Here is a 21,258-nt window from a genome sequence, read left to right as displayed (position 1 = left end):
TGGTCTGTACTGTATATATATATATATATATATTTTTTGCATACAATCACTCACAGAATAAGGATGATTAATGTACCATTTTCACTAAATCATGTGAAGCACTAGCTAAAGTGGACTCATAAAACCTGTGTGTATAAAATTAACAAAAATTCTGTTTAAAAGCTTTATTTTGTATCATAGCAGCAAAAAACAAAACACATTTTAAGCACAATGCTCAATATATTGTGCTTTGCTGGCAAATTTTAGTAATGATCTTAGTGGTAGATAATGTATATAAGTATAAAAACAATCCATTGTTGAAAACAGAAACAAAAGCATTAAAATTAAACTGTCGAGCAGCAAAAAATAAAAAAAAAATCAAATTCCGATCCCTCTAATATTGTACGAGAAGAAAAATATTTTCCGTTAGTACTTATATATAGAAAATTAAACAGCATTTTATTTTTGAAATATACAATGCAAACTTATTTCCCTTTTCTCTAATACATAAAACACTTTATATAATAAAATACTAATAACTGCAAGTCTGATCACAATGTAACTGCTAAAGTCCTCTTTAGATATATCAATTATATTCTTAAATTGTGCCACAATATAAGAAATGATGCCAACTTGAAGCTCTCAGGCCCACGGCTTGAACTACTATTGTGTATAGAACAGCTGTATGCTGTAATAGGCAAGAAGGTGTAGAATAATCTGGGGAGATGTAAAGTAATAATTTTTAATTTTAGAAATTGGGGTATATTTATTATTTTTGGAATAAAATTAAGAAGGGAAGCCAATATGCATGTTATTGCATCCTAGGATCATACATGATGTAGCAAAAAACCCTTGTTTCTTATTGAAGCCACTTAAACAAATGTGCATTAAATGTGGCCTGTGTAAACCAAGCCTAAAGTAGAAGCGTAAAGTGGTTGTTTTTGTTTTAGCTAATGTTCAGCCCCATAAACACAACAAACCATACTGTCGTCAGGTTCCCAACTTCCCCTGGAGAGTCTCCGCCACTTCTTCTGGCATCTGACATTGTCAATAGTTCTGATGTCACAACAGCTGGGCAGCCAATATGTGGCACAGCGGCTTTGAAGGGGGCATTACATCTATATTGGCAGAGCCGCTGAGCTTACTGATTAGCTGCTGCACTGTCACTTGAAGCCAAGGTCAGACACCAGGAGCAGTGGTGGACACTTGCCAGGGGATCAGGAAAGGTGAGTACAGTGGGGTTTGTTATGTTTTAACAAACTGAATCTGGGGCCAAAGACTATCTGAAAGGGAACAACCTCTTTGATACCTTGTCTGGGAGGATTCAGGCTTATGTGCACATTTGGTGCATGTTCTTGTGCACCCCATTTAGGGACTTGAATCATTGGGATTATGTAGCCTTAAAAACAAAGCACTGCATGCTACAATAATTCTGCTGTGATTAAACTTCCGATGGAGTCCGCTGATGTTGTGTGAGACACATCTCGCTATTTAGACCTTTATGAAAGTGCCAAGAAGGCATATACTGGTGCCAAGTAAGTGCACTATTTTACCATGAGGTTGACAACATTAGTCAAAAGTCTCTTACACACTATAACATGTTTCAACTGGCATTATGTCTAAAAGCACAACCTACTTTGTATGTGTCCATTTTTTCACCAATGTTTCCATAAGGTGTTCCATTCAGGTACCATATGAGTTCCATGTACCACCTTTAAAGCAGGGATGTGGAGTCTGAGTCATGGAGTCTGAGTTGGAGCCCATTTTGGTGGAGTCGGAGATTTGGCTTACCGACTCAACAGCCCTGCTTTAAGTTGCATTTAGTGCTCTGCATAATGCATGTTCTCTTTGCCAAAAGTTTAAAGAAGAAAACAGTGAAAGTCTGTGAAAAAGCTTTTACATGGATAACGTTCCAAGGGTGCAGTTTTCAAGGACTATGGCTCTAACTTAACTTTGGCACTGTGGCTGTAATGAAAAAACAAATCCTCAAATGTCCTGACCGCCACATGCTGGAAGTTGTTTTATAACTGCCAGAGTGCCGAAGGGTGCTGTCCCGCATCATAAACAATGCTATGGAACATGGCATCATTTTTTTTTCAACCACACATAGAGTGTATACAAAACATGTTCATCCAAATCCCCATAAATAACATTTCTGCCACATTACAGCGCTGCACAAATGATATGGTGCCATAATAAGAGCGTGGATACAAATCTTAAGGGCTTAATCAGGTGTTCAAAGCCTTCATGAAAACTGTTTTCCATCATTACTAAGACAAGATCTGATCCAATTATAGGTGTTAAAAGGGTTTTCCATGCTTAAGATTTTGTTGACATCCTTAGGAGAGGTCATCTATATCCGACTGATGAGATTCAGACAATGAACACTTACAGAGATCAGCGGCCGGATGTGCTAGTGAACAGAGCTGATCACCTTCATACATTGTGTAGTGGCCATTTCCAGACACCTCAGCTCCCACTAAAGGACAGATTCTCAAAATCATTAACGTCTAAAATGCCTTTGTATATTCTGCTCTCACATTGAGCTGTAATATAGATGTCTAAATAAACCCTAGGACAGTTTCTTCTGCCTGCATAATACTAGTTACTGTTGTGGACGAGATTTTTGTGCTATACAAATTAATACCAAAAATATGAGGTATCCTAATAGACAGACCTGAAATAATGTATTTATCTTTGTTTATCATCCCAGTAATCACTATTACTATATATATTATAATGCTTCTTGGTGACCTCCATAAGGACTTGTTTAAAATACTGTTTCTCCTTCTTAATAGATCAGAGGCTCCAATTACACCTAATATGGCCCTGGGGAAGAGCACATTTTATTATGCTTGACTACTAACTTTACTTATAATTTTACTGCAACTATCTGTTACTTGGCTAAAAGAGTAAAATGAAAATATATGTATTTGACCTTCCAGTTTCAGGCAAACAATGTCTCTTTTCCCATGTAATGACATGAAACATATTGGAAACTATTAGAAAATTCTATATAAAGTTTATTAACTTTTCTTTATACCATAATTACATAGTTATTATAGGTTGAAAAAAGGCCTAGGTCCATACTTTGCTGTAATGAATAGGGTTTATATGCTAAAATCAAAAATATTTCTTCTAATGACCCTGGGACATGTTATCAGATCTGAAAATTATTCTTCAGTTTATTTTCTAGGTGATTCTGTTTTATAATAACCACTGCTAATTAATTCAGCAGATTTACTAATAGCTCAATAGATATTAAGGGGTTTTCCACTACTAGGACAACTCCTTCTTAAACTAAATGTTCTGCATTTAATAAAGCCTATACTCACTTCGTGTGCTGGCTCCGTTCCAGCGGTGTCGGCACTCACGGTCCCGGGGCTGTGATGCAGTGTTGTGACACGTGACACTGGTGCCCAATCAGAGCTGGTGTCACTGTCCCCGCCTTTGAACAAACTAAACATGAAGAGGAAGTCCAGGCTGCAGCTGATCTATGGCTTCCAATTCTAGCTCAGTTTGTCAGAAGGCGGAGACAGTGACGCCAGCGCTATTTGGGCGCCAGCGTCATACCACCACATCACAGTCCTATGAAGAGCGAGTGCCAACACGGCAGGAACTAATCCGGCATAGGAGGTGAGTATAGGCTTTATTATTTAATCAGGGCCAAACATTTAGTTTAAAAAGGGGTTGTCCTAGTAGTGAACAACCCCTTTAGAAATGACAACCCCTGTTGTGAGCCACAAATATGTGCAATGCAGTTGTCACTGTTTGCATTCTCCTTTCTACAAGTCATAGGGAATGTACTACTTAGTAAAAGGGAAAAAGGAGCACCAGAAAACTACTTTGCAAAGCAAAAATCTGGGATCAATCCTGAGGCATGATGGGATTGATAGTTTGAATTCTTAAATTTTAGCCATCTTATTAATTGTAAAAGATATGTTTCTAAATGCAAACCTAAATTCACCCACATGGTCAAGAAAATAAAATATTTGACATAGTTTTACTTTTATTTTCAGTTGTTAACACTCAAAACTTTGATCTCAGATAAATGTTTCCAGGAGTAAATACAGATTTGTGGTGGTGAAAATTACACAGATCGAAAGTATGGCACAATATTCACCCAGAAATCTTTAATTACACCAATGCAATTTACAGTGAAAAAAATATAATATAAACAAATGACCCATTGGCATCTAGTGTGATAATCAGGTGCCAAACTGCGAACCAGATCAAAATTTGAATCAAGGCTTACAAAATTTTTTTTTTTTTTTTTTAATTCTCCACAAAGACAGCAAGCCTTTTGGCACCATAATATTAACATTAATTACTTGTAACTTGTTAAACATAAATTTCTAATAAACTTATAATCTTAAATAATTGGTGCAAAAATGTGCTGCGGTTGCATACGGCAGCCGTAATGCATTTTGGCCCCGAGTAGCTATAAAGACCTGCCAGCTGTCTAAAAAAGTAGAAAGTGGAGAAAAAAAAACATTGTTTCCTTTTGTAGCTATTATGAGTCAACTATACAATGTTATCACACATGGACCTTTCAGTACATCCATCCTTAATGGAGATATGACTGTGTCTGGTGACAAAGTCCATTACATTGCTTCAAATTCATCGATCCTCTGTTTGGTGTTGCCCTGCCGGATTTGTCTCAGGGTCTTGTACTTGTCACGGCCCTTTCGTACGTTTTCTGTATGTAAGACATCATTGTGTGTCTTCTTGGTGTCATCGCGAGCTTGAGAAAGCTCACTTGTCAAAGCCTGGTAGAGAAATTTAAGAAAAGTTTATCAAAACTTTTGATTATGGAGTCATAAAAATAACAGCATAGCAAAAATAAATCTCTGCTATAAAGGTTGCTTTGTTTTCTAATCTACATAGTAAGGTAAAAATGACTAGAAATGAATTAAAAAAGATATTTTTAATTTTGGAAATTGATACATTTAGCCCTTTGGAGACTCAGTCAATTTTTCACTCTTGTTTCTTTCTCCTCGCCTCTCAAGAGCCATCACTTTTTTATGTATCCCTGAACATACCCTTTTGAGGGCTTGTTTCTTTGTGACATATAATGAACTGAAAACCAGGAAATATATTCCAAGTGGGGTAGAAATGAAAAGAAAAACTGCAATTTAAGCCATCATTTTGTTTGGAGTTTTGTTTTTACAATGTTCTCTTTGCAGTAAAAAAATACCTGGTAACTTTGTTCTATGGTTATAGTGATAGCAAATTTATGTAGTTTTTTTATTTATTTTTTATTAAGTAGAAAAATATGAAAAACATTTTAAAGAGAATATCCGGGACTTTGGTTATTTTTCACCTATGAGACTAAAAAATTACAAACAGGTAGTTACTAACTATGCCTGCATGTTCTGCCCTGCGATGATCTCTGCTGGCTCAGGTGGTGACTCCGATGCTCACATCAACAGAACAGCACTTCGTCTTCTGGTCTACTTTGTAGACAGAACGTCACTGCCGATGTCATGCAGGTTGACAGCTGGGTCCCTGAGGTACATCGATACAGTAGAGCGTAAAACAATAAGCTGCTCTGTTGAAGTGACGTCGCCGGAAGCTTAACAATTGCTGGCAATAGCGGTCCGTGACCGATCTGAACTGGCAACGACCGTCGCTGGGTACAACAGGTAGACAGTTAGAAACTACCAGCCACTAAGTTCTTAGCTCCATAGAAAAAAACCCAGTTCCAGAAAAATACTTTATGTAAAAAAAAAAAAAAAATAGCTTTTGTATGTCAATAAGAGTAGTATGATGAAGGGAGGGACAAGCTGTACTTTTCATGGGTACTATTTTAGGATACATACAACTTTTATTACATTTTGCTTGGGGAAGAGAGGAGACCAAAAATATGCGAGTTTGCCATTTCGATTTTCTTTGTTTTCTGTGTGTGATAAACGTTATAACAGTTATGGAGGTATTGTTCATCTTTTCATGTTTTTTGTTTTTGTGAAAATAGGATTATTGGATCAGATGTTGCCAAGGTGCTAAAAAAAACTAGATGCCTATCTAATAACAAAAGGGGATAAGGCTATAATTATTTAACCAATTAATTATGTGTAAATGATTGAGAGGTTATGCTTTATAAATCTGCCACTTATTTCATATTTTAAAAGGCCAAATAAATCTGCACTCACCATTAGCTGCCTCTGTACACGCTCATTCTTCTCTACCTCAGTAGTGCGCGACTCCTCTTTGCGGTCATCATGGAAATCCTCACAGTTGAATTCTGCACTGTATTCTACTCCGTCATCCGGCAAGTGCTCGTTGACGTACTCCCTGACTGGTGGAGGCTCATATACTGGTGGAGGTGGAAGTGGGGGAGCACTCATGACCATGTGCAGCTCCTCCTTTGTCCTAAGAAGATCGCTTTGGGCTTCCTTTGCCTGTTAACCAGGTAAAAATAAACTTAACACTACAATAGTGAAAAATACATGAATGATATACATTTTGGGATTAAAGCTAAGGCTAAAATACATTTTGATGTGTAAATGGTGCCACATCAAGACTTGTCAGCTCTTAAAAATTGTAAAATTCACTTGTCAAAAATAGTGGCTGATTTGTAAAACTGTCCAAAACTTTTTGTATTAGTTGTAATGGGCAAGGCAGACAGTTTCATAAATCAGCCCCATTGAGTCCACACATAAATGGATTTAAAAAGTGGCAGATGGCAGGCGCTCCATTAACAAGAATTTTTTCTTTAAAAGCTATGGGCCTATAAAGCAGATGGACTAAAAAACAATATATGGTAATAATAACAACAACAGTTCTAATGTTTAATGAAAAGGGCTCCCCTTATACTGTTATAACAAGTCAGACTTGTCAGCTTGATGGGGTCTAACAACTTACATGGCCACTCTACATTCAATTGAGCAGGATTTACTCATTGCGGAACCCATAACAGTCTGCTATCCATTTTGTTACCCAAGGGTGAGGAGCAGTTTAGCTTTTCTATGGTGCACAGTTGCCTTCATGCTTGATTAATTCTCCTAGACGACATATCCTTGTTTTGCAATTCTTATCCGAAATCCTAATCCATTAAGTATATGTTTACATACCATTTAGAGCCAAGTTGGCATATATGGTGGGAAAATCTCCTCACAGGTATGCTAAACACATCCATAGGGTTACATTCAGTCCTAAAGAGCATCCTTTTTGCTTCAGTCAGGACAAAATACATCAGAATAGATTTTCTAATACAGAGATGTACAGTAAAAACTGGCTGATTTTGTTTTCACTTTTGAGCAATGCTGAGCAGTTTGTGTGAAACTGGTATATTGTGACTATGCAAAGTATAAATAATGCCTACTAAAAATACTTACCCGCAATTGCCATTCACCAACTTCATCTTCTTTAGCTCTCTTTGCTTCTTCTAGAAGGGAAATCCTGGCTGTATACTCTGCTAGCTCTGAAGCCTAAAGTAAAATGAAAGATTGTACCCAACTGCATGATTATCATTAATTTGTTATAGTGAAAATAATGTAATGGAATAGATAACAGTAAACACAAATGCATACAATACAATAGCAAAAAGAGTTAGAAAATGTCCTATTTCTTTATAATCAGAGAGTGACGCTTGCCCGGTCGATCAGAATTCATCAATTAAACTTTTGGACTTCTCTCTCCTCTTTTGATCCTGCCTATGAACTGCCTGTTCATTTTTTACCCCTGTAAACCACTTGCTTTGTGAGAGCTCTCTTACTTGGGTCCTAGTTAATATATTAGGTGACCTCACTTGAAAACTGGACTCTACTGGTATATTGTTTCTGGGCTATTAGAGTAACAAAACTCAAAGCAAAGTAAGTGGACTGGGTGAATTTTTAGGCGAATTGCATGATGTGTTTGGTTAACTTAATGGTGGTTTAGTAACAATTACTAGTCACAATTTGCTTGAATTTTGACAGAAACTGCACATACAGCAAAGAGTGATACTTAAAGGGGATCTCCAAGAAAGTAAAAAAATGGCCTTGTGTAATTCAAATAGCAGTCCATCCTAGTCACGTGTCAAGATGGACTGCAGTCTGAAGAAACACTGCTCCTGAGACCTGTGTCTCAAATGTCAGATTATTATTGTAAACACACATACCAGAGTTGCCAGACTAAGGGTACCGTCACACATAGAGACTCACCAGCGATCTCGACAATGATATCAACGTGTAAGGATCGCTGGTGAGTCGCTATGTGATCGCTGGTGAGCTGTCAAACAGACAGCTTCACCAGCGATCAGCACCAGCAACGCCGAGCGCCCGGCGTCGCTGTGTACTTTAGTTACCAGCGCGCTGATGCAGTAAGCTGGTAACTAAGGTACACAGAGGGTTTCTAAGGGACGTGCGTCACTTAGAAACCCGATGTGTACCTTAGTTACCAGCTCCCTGAATCAGTGCGCTGGTAACTAAGGTACACAGAGGGTTTCTAGTCACCGCACGGTGCTTGGAAACCCTGCGTTTACCTTAGTTACCAGCTGATCGCTGGTCTCCCGCCTGTCACACGCAGCGATGCGTGAGGGCCAGCGGAAGACCAGCGATCAAAGAAATGTCCAGGGCTTTCCAAGAGCGATCAGCGATACCGGCAGGGGGGCCGGTCGCTGATCGCTGTCACACACAGCGATCTCGCTGGTGAGATCGCTGTTGCGTCACAAAACTTGTGACGCAGCAGCGATCTCGCTAGCGAGATCGCTATGTGTGACGGGGCCCTAAGGCTGAGACACGAGAAGAAAAAATCTCTTTGGCTGACTAAGTATGAAGGACTGAGGATGAAGAATAAAAATCTCTTGAACTCAGTCAGCAAGAACAATATTTATTTATCCTGTCACATACTTCTTCTCAGAGCTTAGAAGTTTGTGTGCTTACTGTACATCTCCTCTGCCAGTTTAGACACAGGTCTTGGGAGGACTGTTTTTTCTTAGATGGGACTATTTTATTACATTCTTGGAGAACCCCGTTAATGTATCTATTAGCTCTCTACTAATAGAATTACAGTAGGTATACATCACAGTTATATTGCTCTCAGGCAGTTAGGTGTCATGAGGTCAGTAATCTGTGACAGATCCTGGTGTTTGCTAACACTGGTTGCATCCACATTTTTCATTTACACTACTGTAAATTTTAGGTGTCAACACAGTGAAGGGAGTGTCCATTTTATCACTGTGAAGAAGCAGTAGTCTGAGATTTTCCATGACAGGACAGAAATTTAAGTTAGAATGTCCTCAAATTAGAAACTTTGGTGAATGCTTTTTGTGACAATACTGGGTTTATATATCAAGATTCCATTGAATAAAAATGCTCATGGCATGCTAGTTATTATTTTTTCTTCTCTGGCCTGTTGGGCTACCGAGTTGGGGGTCAGTTGGGAGCTCCACATGGCTCCCCCCTTCCCATTCCCCTCTAGCTCTGAATGTATAAACACCCCCATTCTTTAATCTTCCATGTCTTCCTTATTGAGCGAATATTTCAAGATTGCTGATTACCTTTTTGTATCCTCATATAAAAAATAAGTTAAGATGTCAAGGCTAAATATAACAATTAGGAACTGACATCCTATCAAAAGTAAATAAACATCTGACCAGATACTCCATGAATGAGTCCTATATTTAAGTAGGTTACACTCAGTGTGAACCTTCATCCTCAAACCACACCTCTCATTTTGGCAAAAAAGAGTGGCAACTTTTTCTCACAGATGATTTAGGAGAATGTCTGATAAAAGTAAAGGATGGATTTGTGTCATACCAGCTGTTCTTGACTCTTCATTTGGTCAACAGCTTGTCTTTCCAACTCTTCTTTGGCACGGAGGGCAGCTATGCGTTCAGCCTCCAGTCTTTCTGCTTCAAGCTGAGCTCTTTGTCTCTCTTCCTCCAACTCACGGGCTTTTCTGATCTGGTCTGATAATTCTGTTTAGGAACAGAAATAATGAATCTAAGGCAAAACTCAAAAATATGATTTTTCAAAAGCTTCTGTACATTTACATTTGAATGATAAAAAATATTTTCTGTTCCAATGTAACCAAATTTCCAAAAAGATAATCCCATACACACAGAGAAAATATTACTGCAAAAGGACTGATTTGACAAAAAATCTCTATGTGTAAACTCTATGTAAAAGTTGCAGTTGCACACAGAGATAAATACAAGAAAGCTAGCCTTCATTCAGGCACTTAATTTTTCTATAGAACTCTTAAAGTACCACTCCAGTTTTTTTTTATTACACTGCTGGAGTGGTGCTTTAAATGTAAGTCCCTTCCGGCATTTTCATTTGTTTTCGACACCGCTATGGCCAATCTCTGGCGGAAAATAACCGGCCTGCAGCACCAGTGTTTCATGGACCTGCAAGGAGGTCACTTTTCAATACAAGTCTATGAGAGCGTCGTTTTGGCTCTCATAGACTTGTATTGAAAGCTTGTGACGTAGCTTCTGACTTACGACCAATCAGAAGCTACTGTTACAAGATGGTGCCATGGGACTGGAGTGGTGCCGAAAAATGGTGAAGATGCTGGAGGGCGAGCATGTCACGGGGGCAGGGAGCTTACATTTAAAATATCCATCCAGCGCTGGAGAAAAAAAAAAAATGCTGGACGGGTGCTGTAAATAGTCTAGTTATTGCTTAGTCGATACAGAGAAAAGCTTGCACTTTTCCATGCATATTCCTGGTCACTTCCGCATCTTACCTCGTTCTGCCCTCTTTGTCTTCTCTTCATAGTCATGCAACCTGAGCATGAGTTCCTCCTTTTCCCTTATCATCAATTCCTTCTCTTTCTCAATGGCTTCCCTCTTCTTCTTCTCATTTTCAAGCTGTTGTCTGTATTGGAAACAATAGGAAAGGGAAAATGTTTAACTCCTCTTATTAAAGGGAACCGTTTGCATGCATCATTAGAAGGCATTCCAAGATGGCGAGATTTGCTGTAAGTCTGGGAACAAAGAGGAAAAGATTTCCTTATACGCCGATGTACTGGTAATAATTCAAACATCTACCTCTGAAATATAATAGATACAATTGAAAGATTTGGGATTTTTTCATGCTTGATTATAAATTGGTCAAAGTCCGCATTGCTTCTTTTAGGTACTATGGACATAAATCTCTGGGAGGATTTGTCAAATATTCCTGTGATATAGAAATTTAAACATCCGCAACATAGCCCCTCTCTGGCCACCGCCATCTTCCTGTTGCAGCTACCCTGCCTCCTGTGATCCTGTTCCACTGCTGCCACCTCTCCCCCGGTAAGCTACATTTGGACTGTAAGATGTAATGCCATTCCCCCATTTTCTGTCAAAATTTTTTGGGAAAAAAGTGTGCTTTAAAGTCGGAAAAATATGGTATAGCCCTTTAAATCTCAGTCCTCTGGTAATCAAGATGAGGAATAAAGTGAGCGCCTGGGGAAAACTACCCTGTGTGTTTTGGGTAGAACGAACCTAATTAAAATGTGCCTTAATCCATGTATGCCGTATGTGCTGCATAACTCCCCCCCATTTAATTCAGGAAAATGTATCATATATTCAGAGATATAGTGTGGAAAAGAAGGGTCCCCAGAATATTATTGGAAAAGCTGCAGCTTCCTAAAAATCACGGAGGATTAGCTTTGCCTCATATCTGGGTATTACTTAGCTTCCCAATTTCACCAATTTCAACATTTTAGAGGATGGACGTTGGAGGGAATTCAGGAGGCAGGGTTGATAATAAAAGATTTTGGAGGGGAGGGGGATAAATTAGTGCCTTTGAAAGAATCTCACAAATTCAAGGGAAACTTGGGATGCTACCCACCCTCTCCCTAGTTCTTAAAATTTGGTGGACATGTAAAAAACTGCTTGAAGTATACTCCCTTTTGGAATAATCCTAATTTGAGGGAACTGTAGCATTTGGAGGGATTTGGAGAATGGAGATATCAGGGGCTGAAATTTATCAGTTGTTCTCTTATGGCCATTTTTGTTCTTTTGACCACTTGAAGCAGGAAATTAGCTTTTGCAATCTGAATTTTTTTAGTACTTGCAATAAAGACATGCAATAAGGGCTAAAGAAGCCATCTCTGATCTTTCTGTTTCTTCTAATCGGTTGTTAGATTTTGTGGTACGCACTATTTTTTTTTATTACCGAACTTGCTCTGTGATTCTATGGCATTGGTCAGGGCCAAGTGGGAGAGAAACGTGGGCAGCTTTTCCACTTAAAGGTGGAGGACGTGCATGAATCAACAGAACTGGTCTCAATAAATATGGCGCAGAGAAGGTCCCAATTGTTTCTTAACCCCTTCACTCCTGGAGCTTTTTTCGATTTTTCATTTTCCTTTTTCGCTCCCCTTCTTTCCAGAGCCATAACTTTTTTATTTTTCCGTCAATATGGCCATGTGAGCGCTTATTTTTTGTGGGACGAGTTGTACTTTTAAACAACACCATTGGTTTTACCATGTTGTGTACTACATAACGGGAGAAAAAATCCAAGTTTGGTGAAATTGCAAAAAAAGTGCAATCCCACACTTGTTTCTTGCTTGGCTTTTTTACTAGACTCACTTATTGCTAAATCTAACCTGCAATTATGATTCTCCAGGTCATTACGAGTTCATAGACACCAAACATGTCTATGTTCTCTTTTACCTAAGTGGCGAAAAAAAATTCCAAAGTTTGCTAAAAAAAAAAAAAAAATTGCGCAATTTTCTGAGACCCGTAGTGTCTCCATTTTTTGTGATCTGGGGTCAGGTGAGGGCTTATTATTTTCGTGCTGGGCTGACGTTTTTAATGATACCACTTTTGGGCAAACATGTTCTTTTGATTGCCCGTTATTGCAATGTCGCGGCAACCAAAAAAACGTAATTCTGGCGTTTTTAATTTTTTTCTCGCTACGCCGTTCAGTGATCGGGTTAATGCTTTTTTTATTGATAGATTGGGGGATTCTGAAAGCGGCGATACCTAATATGTGTATGTGTGATTTTTTTTATTGTTGTATTTTGATTGGGGCGAAAGGGGGGTGATTTCAACTTTTAGGTTTTTTTTATTTTTAAACATTTTTTTTTACTTTTGGCATGCTTCAATAGCCTCCATAGGAGACTTGAAGCATGCACAACTCGATCGGCTCTGCTACATATGGGCGATGAGCAGATCGCCCATATGTATCAGATTTACTGCTGTGCCGGGCGGTGCTCAAAGCGATCTGCCTGCAACAACCATAGAGGTCTCTATGAGACCTCTGGTTGTCAGGGCAACGTGTCGCCGACCCCCGATTACGTGACGGGGGTCAGCGATGAGCTCACTGTCAGCTTTGACAGCGGGATTTAACTAGTTAATAGGCGCGGGCGGATGGCAATTCCGCTCGCGCCTATTGCGGGCACATGTCAGCTGTTCATAACAGCTGACATGTCGCGGCTTTGAGGTGGTCTCACCGACGGTGCCCACCTCAAATTAGGGCATACTTACAGATGACGTACTATTCCGTCATCAGTAAGGAAGGGGTTAAACAGAGTATAGAACTCCAAAAGTATTATATAGAATGAGCCTTAGGACGGATGACTGTTGTCCACATTGTAGAGAGGAGGGTTAGGATTTAATGCACAGTTTTGGACATGCTCTTGATGAGAAAGTATTGGCAGTTTTGCTATGGAGGTGTATAATATCCAAATCCCACTTGGCTCAAAATCCTGTGTGTTAGGCCTTGTGGGTGACAGATCTTCCCAAGTGCAGTTGGCCATTGCTAAAATATTTCATCAAACTAGGAAGTCTGTTGCCAAACATTGGTTGGCATGTGGACCACCTTCCGTGGATGAAGTGGTTCAGTAATAGAATCTTAATGGAAAAAAAGGTTTACAGTATATTAACAGGGGAGGTTTCGGTAAATTTGGTAAACAATGGGGAGACTGGATTAGATGCCCAGCTGTAGTTTCTGAAGCGCTCACAAGGGATGTTGCTTTCAATTTACATGCTTGTATAGGAGTTGTGACTGTGACAACCCCATCAGATGAGCGTACCTATAATATTTTATACCAACTGGTAACCAGATAAGACCCTATTTGTGCTTTTTTGTTTCTTCAGTTTTACCACTTGATTTAATTTTGTTGTTATTAAAACAAGCTTTTTGACTAATCATCCTGTCTAGAGATGGGAGAATCGATTCAACGAACTCAGGTCCTTCAGTCAGGACAGTAATCTCTCGGCAGCTGAACAGGTGGCCTGTACATCTCTAAAGGCCCCGTCACACTAAGCGATCTTGCTAGTGAGATCGCTGATTTTGTGACACATCAGCGATATCGCTGTGTGTGACGGGGATCAGCGACTGGCCCCCCTGCCAGTTATCGCTGATCGTGCTCGAGCGGCCTGGGCTGTTTTTCGATTGCTGGTCTCCCGCTGCAAAGCGCGCATCGCTGCTTATGGCAGCGAGATCAGCGACGCTGGTTGCTAATGTAAACGTCAGGTATCCAGGAGTCGCGCGGCTCCTAGATACCCAATGTTTACCTTGGAAACCAGCGTGTACGCCGGTTTCCAAGGTAAACAGTGGGTATTCAGGAGTCGCGCGGCTCCTGGATACCCGACGTTTACATTAGATACCAGCATCGCTGGTCCTGATCGCTGGGGCTGTCTATGTGACAGCTCACCAGCGATCAGCCTAACGATGTCCCAGCGATCCATCATGTCGGATCATTGGTGGGATCGCTGGGACATCGTTTAGTGTGACGGGGCCTTTATTCCTGGCATTCCTAGATCTTCTTTTGATTAACGGCCTTAACACAACGTCATGTGGGGGGTCATACCGCAATGATGATGTCATGTCGGGTCTAGCTATTCATTAGAAGAGCCAGGAATGCCAGAAGGTAGGGAGATTTGCAGGAGTCCCGTCCAGTGGTCACAGATTACAGACCTGGCCGATGGACCCATGAGTCGATTCTCTCATCTCTAATAGAGTTGAGCGACTTTTGGTTTTTTAGGGTCGCTTTTCGTTTCGTGAAACCCGACTTTTCCAAAAGTCGGGTCGAGCAAGATCGTCCGATTATAGGGAAAAGTCGGGGTCGTCCCGAAACACGAAACCCAATGTAAGTCAATGGGGAATAAAAGTCGGCAGTGAGAGGAGGACAGGAAACACACCTACAGTGCCCATTTGAATGCCAAAAGCATCAATTCTTCTTTCTTAAGCTTGTCAACCTTAATTAACTTCATATTACAAGTTACGCACTGAAAAATGGGGGTTATTTGGCTACAAACTGTGGGGGGGGGAGGGCTGGCTCCAGGTTTTCATGTGCCCTGGGCGAAAGAGCGCCCCTTTAACACATACCACAACTCATCATGCTCCGATACGGCAGAGAAATAGCGGTATAGTACAATGAAAAATACCTCACTTTTTACATCTCATGACGAGGCCCATCTATTTCTCCATACAGAATCATTGGTCCCATATAATGTTTGAAACAGTATATGATGAGCTCCACATAATGCTACAGTATATGTTGGTCCCCATGGATGAAGCTCCACTGTCTTAAGGGCCCAAATAATGCTCCAAACATAATGGGCCCCATTTCTAATGCTCTAGTGTATAATGGGCCCTGTAAATGCTGCTCCAGTGTCTGATGTCCACCTTTGGAATGTTCCAGTGTATGGTGGGCCCCATCTATCATTCTCCAGAGTATAGTGCTCCCCAAAAATTGCTGTCCCAACATTGAAAACAATCAAATAAGTCTCCTCGCTAGGGAATCCCTGTACTTGTCTGGACAGGTGCTGTAGCTTGCTTAACAGCTCGCCAGCCGTTCTCACGCCCAGTATGGATTGCACGTGATTGCACAAAGGTTAGAAAGGGTACCGTATCCCTGGATAACATGTATGGATAGCGTACACATTCAAAATATATGTCTCAGGAGGCAGGCTCAGACGGTGTCAGGCCCAGTATGGATTGCACGTGATTGCACAAAGGTTAGAAAGGGTACCGTATCCCTGGATAACATGTATGGATAGCGTACACATTCAAAATATATGTCTCAGGAGGCAGGCTCAGACGGTGTCAGGCACAGTATGGATTGCACATGATTGCACAAAGGTTAGAAAGGGTAGCGTATCCCCGGATAACATGTATGGATAGCGTACACATTCAAAATATATGTCTATACAGCATGAGGCAGGCTCAGACGGTGTTAGGCCCAGTATGGATTGCACGTCATTGCACAAAGGTTAGAAAGGGTACCGTATCCCCGGATAACACGTATGGATAGCGTACACATTCAAAATATATGTCTATACAGCATGAGGCAGGCTCAGACGGTGTTAGGCCCAGTATGGATTGCACGTCATTGCACAAAGGTTAGAAAGGGTACCGTATCCCCGGATAACATGTATGGATAGCGTACACATTCAAAATATATGTCTATACAGCATGAGGCAGGCTCAGACGGTGTTAGGCCCAGTATGGATTGCACGTCATTGCACAAAGGTTAGAAAGGGTACCGTATCCCTGGATAACATGTATGGATAGCGTACACATTCAAAATATATGTCTCAGGAGGCAGGCTCAGACGGTGTCAGGCACAGTATGGATTGCACATGATTGCACAAAGGTTAGAAAGGGTACCGTATCCCCGGATAACATGTATGGATAGCGTACACATTCAAAATATATGTCTATACAGCATGAGGCAGGCTCAGACGGTGTTAGGCCCAGTATGGATTGCACGTCATTGCACAAAGGTTAGAAAGGGTACCGTATCCCCGGATAACATGTATGGATAGCGTACACATTCAAAATATATGTCTATACAGCATGAGGCAGGCTCAGACGGTGTTAGGCCCAGTATGGATTGCACGTCATTGCACAAAGGTTAGAAAGGGTACCGTATCCCCGGATAACATGTATGGATAGCGTACACATTCAAAATATATGTCTATACAGCATGAGGCAGGCTCAGACGGTGTTAGGCCCAGTATGGATTGCACGTCATTGCACAAAGGTTAGAAAGGGTACCGTATCCCTGGATAACATGTATGGATAGCGTACACATTCAAAATATATGTCTCAGGAGGCAGGCTCAGACGGTGTCAGGCACAGTATGGATTGCACATGATTGCACAAAGGTTAGAAAGGGTACCGTATCCCCGGATAACATGTATGGATAGCGTACACATTCAAAATATATGTCTATACAGCATGAGGCAGGCTCAGACGGTGTTAGGCCCAGTATGGATTGCACGTCATTGCACAAAGGTTAGAAAGGGTACCGTATCCCCGGATAACATGTATGGATAGCGTACACATTCAAAATATATGTCTATACAGCATGAGGCAGGCTCAGACGGTGTTAGGCCCAGTATGGATTGCACGTCATTGCACAAAGGTTAGAAAGGGTACCGTATCCCCGGATAACATGTATGGATAGCGTACACATTCAAAATATATGTCTATACAGCATGAGGCAGGCTCAGACGGTGTTAGGCCCAGTATGGATTGCACGTCATTGCACAAAGGTTAGAAAGGGTACCGTATCCCCGGATAACATGTATGGATAGCGTACACATTCAAAATATATGTCTATACAGCATGAGGCAGGCTCAGACGGTGTTAGGCCCAGTATGGATTGCACGTCATTGCACAAAAATTAGAAAGGGTACCGTATCCCCGGATAACATGTATGGATAGCGTACACATTCAAAATATATGTCTCAGGAGGCAGGCTCAGACGGTGTCAGGCACAGTATGGATTTGACGGCCCAGATTACACAGAGGAGGAGCAGGGAGAGGTAAAGATTGCAAATGCTGGGGCCCTGCCCAAGAAAGGGGGGCCCACTCGTGGGCGTCGGTACTGGCACTGGGCCCCTCATAGTACAGCGGTGTGTCTGACGGCGGGTGTGCACCACCGCCGTCAGAGACACTTGATTGCACTATGAGGGACCCTGTGCCAGTGCCCGCGCCCAAGAGTCGGCCTACCCACCTGTCCAGGGCAACGGCACTCGCACGGTGTCGTGCGGTAGGTGGTGACCCCGGCCATGGGGGGGAGGCAGCACAGTTAGGGAGTTTTAGAAAGTGGCATATGTTGATGTTGGACATTCAGCTGAAGCAAAAGGCGAAATAGGTGAAGTACCAGGAAGAGGTGGACCAAAGCAAGCCATTTTTCTGTCACCCTATGTGTCATCAGGGGAAGGTGGGACAAAATCCTTGGAAACCCATGCGTGGTTCATTTTAATGAAGGTTAGATCATCCACATTTTGGGTTGACAGACGGGTCCTTTTTTCTGTCAGGATTGATCCAGCTGCACTGAAGACTCTTTCCGATAGCACACTTGCAGCTGGGCAAGCGAGCTCCTGTAAGGCATATTGGGCCAATTCAGGCCAGGTGTCCAGTTTAGCAGCCCAATAGTCAAAGGGGAATGACCTGTGTGGGAGAACATCGATATGGGAGGAAAAGTAGTTTGTAACCATAGTTGACAACTGCTGTCTCCTGTCACTTTCCATCGATGCAGTATTACCAGTTGTGTGAGCGGTATTTGAAAAATCAGTCCACAACATTGTCATGAAACCCGTCTCCAACGCCACTTCTGCTGTGTGCACCACGAACACCTCTGCCAAGCTGCCCCCGGCCCGTACGGCTCGTGTGAGAACCATCACCGCTGCTGTGTGCTGGGAATGCCTCACGCAACCGATTTACCAGAGTTGCTTGTTTATTAGCCAATATTAGGTCAAGGTTCTCCTGTGGCATGATGTTTTGTAATTTGCCTTTATAGCGTGGATCCAGGATGCTGGCCAACCAGTAGTCGTCATCGTTCATCATTTTGGCAATGCGGGGGTCCCTTTTTAGGATCCGCAAGGCATAATCTGACATGTGGGCCAATGTTCCCGGTGTCAATGATGCACTGCGAGTGCTGGGTGGAGGAGCACTTTCTGGCAAATCCACATCCCTCCAGTCACGCACAAACCCTGTACCAGACCTTGCCACGCCAACATTTTCACTTGCCCCACGAGATGCATCCTCCTCCCCTAAGTAATCATCCCCATCATCCTCCTCCTCCTCCTCCTCTTCTTCCTCCACTTCGTCCAGGAGAGGTCCCTGAGCAGACAATGGCTGAATGTCATCAAGGATTCCCTCCTCCTCTTCCTCCTCATCAACATTGGTTGCAGACGCCTGCTCCTTAAGGTGCGTCAAAGTTTGCATGAGCAGACGCATAAGTGGGATGCTCATGCTTAGGATGGCGTCGTCTGCGCTTACCAGCCGTGTGCATTCCTCAAAACACTGAAGGACTTTACAAAGGTCTTTCAGCTTCGACCACTGCACGCCTGTCAACTCCATGTCTGCTCTCAAAGTGCCTGGCCGTGTATCCTCCCACAAATGCATTATGGCCTGCCTCTGCTCGCACAGCCGCTCCACCATGTGCAGGGTGGAGTTCCACCTTGTTGCAATGTCGATAATGAGGCGGTGGTTGGGAAGGTGGAGCAATCGCTGCAGCTTCTGCATACGAACGGAGTGTACAGGCGACCGGCGGATGTGCGCGCACAGTCTTCGCACCTTCTGGAGCAGGGCTGTTAACTCCGGATAATTTTTGAGGAAGCACTGCACCACCAGGTTCAAGGTGTGAGCCAAGCAAGGTATGTGGCTGAGTTTTGAAAGGGCTATGGCTGCCACAAAATTACGGCCGTTATCACTAACTACCTTGCCTGCCTCAAGATGTACACTGCCCAGCCATGACTCAGTTTGTCGCTTCAAGTACTCGGCCAGCACCTCGGCGGTGTGTCTGTCGCCCAAACACATCATCTGCAACACAGCCTGCTGACGCTTTCCACTAGCTGCTCGATAGGGGGACACCTCGTGTGCAACAGTGGCAGCTACAGATGGAGTGCTCGTACGACTGCGCTCTGTGGATGAGCTTTCGCTTCTGGAGGAGGAGGAGGAGGGTCGAACGCCTACAGCCAACTGTTTCCTATACCGTGGGATAGGCAGCACTGTCCCACCACCGCTGTCCCCTGTGGACCCTGCATCCACCACATTAACCCAGTGCGCAGTGATGGACACGTAACGGCCCTGGCCATGCCGACTGGACCATGCATCAGTTGTGAGGTGCACCTTTCCGCTCACTGACTGCTTGAGTGCATGGACAATGCGGTCTTTCACATGATGGTGGAGGGCTGGGATGGCTTTGCGAGAGAAGAAGTGGCGACTGGGTAGGTCATAGCGTGGTACTGCATAGGCCATGAGTTCGCGGAAAGCTGTGCTTTCCACCAACCGAAAGGGCATCATCTCAAACGAGATTAGTTTGGCAATGTGGGCGTTCAAACCCAGTGTACGCGGATGAGAGACTGAGTACTTTCTTGACCTACTCATAGTGTCTGGGAGGGTGAGCTGGACTTGAGAGCTGCATATGGTGGAAGTAGCGGTGGACAGGGCGGACTGAGAGAGGGTTGATGATGGTGATGGAGTTGGTGTTCTTTCTGATGGCCTTGAATCAGTCTTTCGTTGATATAACAGTGGGATTCCCTGACTGCTGTGGCCTTGCAACGACACCTCAACATTTGCTGCTGTGCTAACCGGTGGGCTTACAGTGGGGGAAACAATGTAGCGTTGCTGACTACCTTCGTTGTGATCAGTTGCACATGTGGCACTTGAGGTTTGGTGTTGTGTCCACGCTTGCAAGTGCATGCTGGTTAAATGTCTAAGCATGCAACTGGTATTCAAATTTTTCAGATTTTTCCCTCGGCTAAAGGTCTTTGCGCACTTCTTACAGATAACCTTGGCTTGATCATGAGGATTTTGTTCAAAAAAGTGCCACACTGCACTCTTCCTACTTTGGCAGACATTTTGCGGCCTAGCACGCTGTGATCTTTTGACCCTCTGGACAAGCTGTCCAGCAACTCTTTTGATGTTTGGAACCTGTCTTTGGAGTGCTCCGGGCCTGCCAGATAACAGCTGTTGCGATGTCGATGTCCGCTGTGGATGCTCCTCATCTGAGCTATTGGAAGCAGCACCCTCTTCCCCCAATGGATGCCAATCTGGGTCAACAACTGGGTCATGCATCACCTCCTCTTCTATGTCATGTGCACCTTCCTCTGTGTCACCGTGTATGGTGGTATAGTGTGCGGGAAGGGGCACCTGAGTCTCATCAGGGTCAAAATCTGGCTCTGTACACTGCGAGGACAATGTAGTGCTCTGAGTGAATGTACCAGCAGAATCATCCATCAGCGGCTGTGCATCAGTGCACTCCATGTCAGATTCATCTTGGCCTGGGTAATTCACCATTTGACTTGATAATCCAGGCATGGTATGTGAAAACAGCTCCATGGAGTAATCAGTAGGATGGCCTGCGTCATCCTTCAATCTTGGTTGGGGTGAAGGA

General features: G+C 42.6%; 1 protein-coding gene across 1 annotated transcript in view; it reads right to left on the bottom strand.

Moving 5' to 3' along the window:
* Nucleotides 1-3,970: 3,970 nt before the first annotated feature.
* Nucleotides 3,971-21,258, bottom strand: part of EZR (ezrin) — a 125,786-nt gene continuing 108,498 nt past the window's right edge. Inside the window, exons 10-14 of the mRNA XM_073575688.1 lie at nucleotides 10,654-10,784; nucleotides 9,720-9,880; nucleotides 7,317-7,409; nucleotides 6,132-6,380; nucleotides 3,971-4,748 (exon numbers count right to left, since the gene is read on the bottom strand). Of these exons, the coding sequence (XP_073431789.1) occupies nucleotides 4,584-4,748; nucleotides 6,132-6,380; nucleotides 7,317-7,409; nucleotides 9,720-9,880; nucleotides 10,654-10,784 (799 nt within the window). The 3' untranslated portion in view covers nucleotides 3,971-4,583. The remainder of the gene's footprint in view (nucleotides 4,749-6,131; nucleotides 6,381-7,316; nucleotides 7,410-9,719; nucleotides 9,881-10,653; nucleotides 10,785-21,258) is intronic.

Source organism: Dendrobates tinctorius, unplaced genomic scaffold (genome assembly GCF_039654945.1).
Source record: "Dendrobates tinctorius isolate UK_male_01 unplaced genomic scaffold, ASM3965494v1 ptg000046l, whole genome shotgun sequence".
In the NCBI taxonomy this organism is placed as follows: Eukaryota; Metazoa; Chordata; class Amphibia; order Anura; family Dendrobatidae; genus Dendrobates; species Dendrobates tinctorius.
The sequence above is the reverse complement of the archived record's forward strand: the minus strand, read 5'-3'. Positions and strand labels throughout refer to the sequence as shown.